The following is a 7,758-nucleotide window of genomic DNA, read 5'->3' on the forward strand; positions in this document are numbered from 1 at the left end:
GGATGTGTGGGTTGATGGAATGATCGATGGACCCTACTCCCAGTAGTGCGGCCTTTTCGGGCGTGCATGACCCACCAACTGCTGCACACAACTTCAATCATCAATTCCACCCATCATACCAATACAAAGAAAAAAAAACTATACATATACAATATATACAAGTGGTAAAAGGGAATTTGTTATATCTATTTCACAACTTGTAGCCCCAAGTCCCCAACCCCCGAAACTACCATTGCAATGTACTTGCACCAAACTAGGCATGTAAATGTAATGTAATCATTCACTTTCCCCTAACCAACTAGCTAGCCATGTAAATGTAATCATCCTTCTGCTATATATGTTTGACCCCGCAGTCGTAGGGTCCTCTTTCACTTTCACTTACAGCCTATACATATATAACGGATAGATGTTTATCATTCTATATGATGATGATGATAGAGACTGCGATTATAATAATCCAGCAAGGCGAGACCTTCAATCAGGGGCACCCCACACATGCACAGCTTGGTAATAAAATATTTTTAATTAATTGAGACATAAACAAATTAAGGTATGGAGGAATGAAGGACAAGTTTATTTTGTCACCTCTGTGGTTGTGTTCTACTCTTACTGTCTTACATCTACAATGAACCATGGCCAGCTAGCATTTCTGAGCTAATAATAATGCAAACAAACAAATGCGGTGATAATTACATTATATTATAATTCTGTTCAACTAAAACAAAAGAAACAATATAGGTGGATCGCATGGTCCCCCCTGGCTATATCAGATATTCATATAAAACAAAATATAATATAATTTGCAAGGAAATACAAGAGTACCTTTTGGTGAGGATGTAGCAGTATCCCTATCATGAAGTGTTGCATTTTCATTCACCTTCCTCTCGCCCCCACGCTGAGATCCTTTCCTCGAAAGGCTCCTCTGCAACTTTTTTTTTAAAGTTATTTTTAAAAATAAAATTTATAAGTAAGACTAAAAGGGTTACACAGTTAAAATGGTTAAATTAGATAGCCTGCTGACGCTGTAATTTTAACCTTTCATAATCCGTTCAAAATAAATGTTAAGGGCGAAGTAATTGGTAGTACTAGCAATAATCTTGAGAAAGACACTTGAACCAGTGGGCGCCAAAAAACAAAAAAAAAAAGGAAAAAAGAAAAATCAATGGATATTGTCCTTTCAGTTCAGTGTATAATACTAATAATAAATTAACGACAGTGGCAATGTTCATTTCTTTTTAATATTAATATATAGGGAAAATGGCAGCATGATTGCGAAGTTTAGCATTAAGATTAATAAGTGCAATAGGCCAACAGCAATAATAATGCACCGAAAAAAATAATAAAAAAAGTGAGACTAGTAACTTTGAGCTTTGAGGAGTCTAAATTATGAATAAATTGGAGCAAGAGAAGAAAGAGAAGAGTAAATATGATTTAGGAAAGTAGAGAGGGAGAGGAGTACCGTGATTCTGGTATTATTATTAGGAGGAGGAGTGGTGGTGGTGGTGGTGGCGGCGGCGGCGGTGGTGGTGGGAAAAGAGGAAGAGAAGGCATTGATGTGTATGACAAAGCTATCGGCAGCAAAGCGATCCGAATCCAGAGGCTGATGACAAATGGCAATGGAACAGTTACAAATTAAAGAATTAAAGAATTAAGAAAGCAAGGTAGCTAATGAAGAAGGATTCTTGCCAACTTAGGAGTTTCCGCTATTTCCATCGCGCGCATACACTCGAATTGACCCCCCAAGGCTGTGTATATTTTTCCCCACAGTCCCAACCAGAAGAGAGAGAGAGAGAGAGCGGCAAAGGCACACGACACAGTAGATCACAGATGCATTTTGTCTCTGCGGACTTTCGTTTATATCATTTTGGAGTGCGTCTTTTCCCTCTCGCCTTTTCATCTAAGTTAAATATTCTTCTCACGTGAATTTTAGTCTACCCATACACTTTCATCTTTTCCAACTAGTTTCAATTAAATTTAGATGTTTGCTACTATACAATCATAAATTTATACGTACCGATACAATAAAAACAAGAACAAATTAAAATACGACATTTGGATTATATTTTTCACATCAGTAATTAATTTTTTTTTAAATATATATCATATCAATATTTTTACTAAACTATCTTTATATTTTAATAAAAATAAAAAATATTTTTTTATTTAATATTATAAAAAGATTTAAATATCTTTTTTCTTTTTATATTAAACAAAAACTATTCTAATCCTTTTAATTTACTCAAAATTCAATTAACCTTAATTTGAACCAAATTAAAAATTAAAATCACAATACATTTGATTATTCATATACTAGAAAATTACTTGATCTCTCATGAACCCTAATCTAATATCTGATATCCCATTCATAACAAAAAGAAGAACACACCTAAAAAATAAAATTATTCTTTATCATTGTATACCAATCTACCAATAAAATACATCCTCACCTCTAATCTCCTCCCCGAACAGCAGCAGCAGCTTATCTTCACCTTCTCCCTCCCTTGCAGCCGTGCTCTGTCTCCATCGTTCTTCACGCTTCACGCAGTAGCAGCACGCACGAGCAGCCGCCTTATCGTTCTCCACGCATCAACAGCCTTGTGTCGCCCTCCGTGCAGTGCAGCCATCGTGTCGTCCTCCACGTAGCAGCAACCCCGTATCGCTCTCCGTGCCTTCCTCCACTCCTCCCTGCAGTTGCCACTCTCTGTGTAACATGGTAGTTTCCAAAGGTGTGTAACAAATATACCCAGTTCATTTTGTGGCATTCAAATTGAAGTAAATAATTCAGTGTTTTGGTGATTCAATATTAACTTTCTATATTTTTGTAATGTACAGAGCACCAATGAAAAACTGTTATTGACTTAGCTGGTAGACTTGTAGTCGTTGACTTGGTGGAATATATTGTAGCTAAGAATTATTGATCTTTAATTTCTATGAACAATTGCAAAGGCTTTAATTTGTTTAGTTGTTTTTATTGTGTTATGTTATGTCTATATAAACCAATTGCTTTGGATCCTCAATTGCAATATATCCTTGATTTTGCAGGTTCGGTCCAGTGAACTTGTTCTGGAGTACACGCTAGACAAAGCAATGACATTGTTTTTGGCATGCCTCAAGGATTTTGCAGAATTTGCCAAGTCCAAAGATCAAGAAAATAATATTCCACCTGAGAAATGTTTCAAACTTTCATATAAGTACCATCGCATATAATACTAATACATATTAATTGTAGTGAGTTTTATCTTTGGACACTGACCAAATGCCTAAAAATTTACCTTCCACTGTTTCACATTTAGATCATCATTACTCTTAATTGTCGGATGAAGAGAAATTTGGTGTTGGTGTCATCAAATTTAAATCCTTTGGAATTACATTTCATGCCTTTTGCTAAGTATGTTGATGAAGAATTATGGAGGGAATAATACCCAAGGGTTCATTTTTTCTAATCTCTGAGAGAGTAATGTGATGTGACTCAAGGCATAACTTATGATATCCATGAGCATGTTATTTAATTAGTCATAGCTGATGGAATTTATGTTGCTTTTGAACAAATGCATGAGATTTACAGCTCTTCGAGTCTTTTCTGCAAAGAGGAAAGAACCAAAGTAAGTCTGCTCTGTGTCCATAATCTCTTCTGGTGCATATCCAGGCTGGATTTCTATCTCTGCTCTTCCCTTTCTTTATTAAATACAAAAATACAGATAGTAGACTGTAGAATGGGAATGAGCTAAGCTTTACTATGTTTGTGCTTTGATGTGGACTGGTATTTATGAACAATTCTTTACATGCCTTCATATCAGATCTCTAAATCACATGTTTAGTAATTGATAAATTTTGCTTATCTATAAATAGTTTGTGAGCTGAGTTTTTCACTGATAATAGTTCTTGAAATTTTTCTGAAGGTTTGCTTTTTCAAGACCTTTACATTTGGGTGTTGGATCTTGCATTAAATTTTATCCAAACAAATTTCTTCTTTACTTGAGAGCCCAAAGTTGGCTGTGAAATAGAATAAACTTTCACATGGGTCAAAAGTTGCTTCATTGTTTCTTTCACGTAGGGCTTAATACATCCAATTTAGGGGTGGCAACGGGGCGGGTAGGGGAGGATTTTTGCTCTACCCGACCTCGCCCCGCCTTACAATAACCCGCATAAAACCCGCCCCGCTCCTACCCGCGGGTAGTAAATGGTTGAACCCTAACCCGTCCCTGCGGGTACCCGCTCCGCCCCTATAATTATTAAAATCTAATAAATAAAATTAAATTTCAAAATTTATATAACCATCATCACATATATAACATAAATTAAAGTAAAAATTTAAATACGATACAATATTATTAATTATTTTACTAATTATTTTACATATATTATATATATTGGGGTGGATAGGGCGGATATTACCTAAACATGACCCGCTTCCTCCTTCCAAGACCACGCCCTGCTAAAAATTCACCCCGAACAAGTAGGGGCAGAATGGATACCTGTGAATTTGAGTAATGTTGTCATTCCTATAGACAAGGGAAGAATAAATTCAAAACAGCAAATACATAACACACATGTGGAATCCAAGAACCTCTCTCTTGGTTGTTTTGCTTTTTGACCGATGGGAACAGAGAACTTCTTTTGAAGAAGTCCTTCTTTTTGTTGTTATTTTATATGAATAAGTATTAATTCTTGGTTAAAGAAGATTCTTTATTATTTAAAAATTCTACTAATTTGATTATTTATTAAGTAATATTTATCTATTAAAGTAATGTCCCAAATAGCCTCTAAAATTTTTAACTTGAATCAATTAAGTCCCTCACTTTTTAAAATGACCAAATTAACTTTTAACTCGCGAAAACATGAATTCACGTTAGTCCAAAACTCACCAGCAATTTTAATATTGTTGATGCGTGCTCTTAAGTGCAGTACGCTGATGTGGACAAATAATGAGTTCAACTCAAATTAGTATCCAAAATTTGTTTAAAAAACTTAAATTAATCCATTATCAATTATCTTCATTTGTTTTGGTATGTTCATCGTCTCCTCTTTTCTACTATTCATTGTCTCTTCTCTGAAGTTCGTCTTATTTGCTCTTCTACGTGAGGCATGATGGGCGATGGTGATAGAATATATATGTAAAAAATAACATAAATAAAAATAACTAGTAAAAAAAATTATAGTTTGGCAATTAAAAGTTGGATAAAAAAAGATCATTAACCATAACTTGTATATTAAATTTAAATTATATATAATGTAGGCCATAAAACTTCAATAAGGATTCAACTTAAACTAAAAAAAGACTTCATTAACATTAAAAAAAAGATAACTAGAATGAAACCTTACATAATTAACAAAGAACAAAAATAATAAATAATAGAAAAAAAAGTTCATATAAACAGAAATAATAAAAATTTCATAAATAATACAATAACATGCGTAAAGGATAAAGTTGGTAAAAGATAAATAAAGATTGAACGTTGATGGCTAAAAGCCCGTTAGTGAAACGAAGAAGCTCAAAATGGTTGCTTCCACGTGATTTTGAATGCAAAATCACTTCTGCGCTCATGAATAAAAAATTTGCCAAACCAAAAATTGAAACTTTCAAAAAAATCTAAACGTGCTTCTTCTCTTCTAACCCTTCAACAATATACAAACATAAAAGTTCATATGGGATCGTATCTTACATTTGACTCAAAAAATCAAAGAAAATAGAAAAAGAAAGTTGTATCTACAATGTTTATCTTTCAGAAGGAATACATTTTCACTTAAAACAACGAATAAAATATGTCATGAAAGAATTGGATTCGCTTGACAAGTTAGCTTCAGAAAATCCCAACATATTTTCTAAGTTCTGGGAATCAACCTTGACCATGAATGATGGATCTTCACCACCTGTTTTCCAAACCTACCAAGTTCCTCTCCAATTACCCAATCACATCAAATAAAGTTTCCTATCATCTAAATATATGACTCGATTCAATTTTGCATCAATACATTAACCGTCTATAATGCACTGAATAAACTTTTTCTCTGCTTAATTTTAAATTGAACAGATCTTTTATAATCACAAAAATAAATAATTCTTTCAAATTTTAAGCTAATAAGGCATTCCAGTGAGATTTTTGAGTGAATTTTTTTTAACTGCTTCGACTAAACTAAACCATTCTATATAATTGTGATGATCCTATGCCTTGAGTAATACTGACATTATATATATCTACGAGCAATTATACTGAGAGGTTAATCTAACGTAAGATAATTTTATCAAAAGCCTTAGAAACCAAGGAAATTGGATTCTTGATTTGCCAGTAAGCAAAAACAACCAAATAGAAAATTAGAAATTTTAAAAACCTAGATTTCGTAAAAAAGTGAATCGAAGACATGAAGACCTAACAAATTTGAAGCCCGCTTCTAATAGAAAAGCTCTACTTCTAATCATTTATTCAAAACAGAAAAAGCCTTTCACTGACCCCTGTGCTGGAAAAAAGAACTAGTAGCAAAATTTGCATTTCCATACATAGAAAAAGGCATGGATTCAACTTACAAATCAAAACACAACTTCACAATTCAACTCACAAATCACAAAGAACTAGTAAAACAAATTTACAATTCAACTCACAAATCAAAAAACAAATTCACAACTCACATTTAAATATCTAAGTGAAGCAAACACAATGCAGAGTGCGTGTAGAACAACCTCAGGATTGTTCACATACATGTCACAACCCACATTCAGCATAAACGGAGCATTTGTCAACAATCCAGAGACTCTAGTCTGTTCATAATTTTGAAGCAAAAGACTCAATAATAAGTTTTCATCATGTCACATTGGAGTTTTTAGCTACAATATATTCCACCAAGTCAACGACTACAAGTCTACAAGCTAAGTCAATAACAGTTTTTTATTGGTGCTCTGTACATTGCAAAAATATAGAAAGTTAATATTGAATCACCAAAACACTGAATTATTTACTTCAATTTGAATGCCACGAAATGAACTGGGTATATTTGTTACACACCTTTGGAAACTACCATGTTACACAGAGAGTGGCAACTACAGGGAGGAGTGGAGGAAGGCACGGAGAGCGATACGGAGTTGCTGCTACGTGGAGGACGACACGATGGCTGCACTGCACGGAGGGCGACACAGGGCTGTTGATGCGTGGAGAACGATAAGGCGGCTGCTCGTGCGTGCTGCTACTACGTGAAGCGTGAAGAACGATGGAGACAGAGCACGGCTGCAAGGGAGGGAGAAGGTGAAGATAAGCTGCTGCTGCTGTTCGGGGAGGAGATTAGAGGTGAGGATGTATTTTATTGGTAGATTGGTATATAATGATAAAGAATAATTTTATTTTTTAGGTGTGTTCTTCTTTTTGTTATGAATGGGATATCAGATTAGGGTTCATGAGAGATCAAGTAATTTTCTAGTATATGAATAATCAAATGTATTGTGATTTTAATTTTTAATTTGGTTCAAATTAAGGTTAATTGAATTTTGAGTAAATTAAAAGGATTAGAATAGTTTTTGTTTAATATAAAAAGAAAAAGGAAAAAGGAGTCTTTTTATAATATTAAATAAAAAAATATTTTTTATTTTTATTAAAATATAAGGATAGTTTAGTAAAAATATTGATATGATATATATTTAAAGAAAAAAAAATTAATTACTGATGTGGAAAATATAATCCAAGTTTCGTGTTTTAATTTGTTCTTGTTTTTATTGTACCGGTACGTATAAATTTATCATCGTACCATAGCAAACACCTTAAATTTATGGCA

At 33.6% G+C, this 7,758-nt stretch overlaps 1 protein-coding gene and 1 long non-coding RNA gene across 4 annotated transcripts in view; one reads left to right on the forward strand and one right to left on the reverse strand.

The window, feature by feature from the left end:
* LOC107643283 overlaps nt 1-1,814 on the reverse strand; it is a gene marked incomplete in the record, with an annotated part of 2,519 nt that extends 705 nt beyond the window's left edge. Inside the window, 4 exon segments of the mRNA XM_016346877.2 lie at nt 1-78; nt 823-922; nt 1,460-1,600; nt 1,687-1,814. Coding sequence (XP_016202363.1) covers nt 1-78; nt 823-922; nt 1,460-1,600; nt 1,687-1,722 — 355 coding nt within the window.
* On the forward strand, nt 1,739-4,043 carry LOC107641751. 3 transcript variants are annotated; one of them, XR_002362611.1, is made up of 3 exons: nt 1,739-1,869; nt 2,470-2,726; nt 3,043-4,043. It is a non-coding gene; the product is annotated as an uncharacterized LOC107641751 (long non-coding RNA). The 3 variants fall into 3 exon arrangements; XR_002362610.1 differs by lacking the exon at nt 1,739-1,869 and having other exon boundaries at nt 2,299-2,726; nt 3,043-3,191; nt 3,294-4,043; XR_001620412.2 differs by lacking the exon at nt 1,739-1,869 and having other exon boundaries at nt 2,294-2,726.

The sequence above is a fragment of the Arachis ipaensis genome, chromosome B05 (genome assembly GCF_000816755.2).
Source record: "Arachis ipaensis cultivar K30076 chromosome B05, Araip1.1, whole genome shotgun sequence".
NCBI lineage: Eukaryota > Viridiplantae > Streptophyta > Magnoliopsida > Fabales > Fabaceae > Arachis > Arachis ipaensis.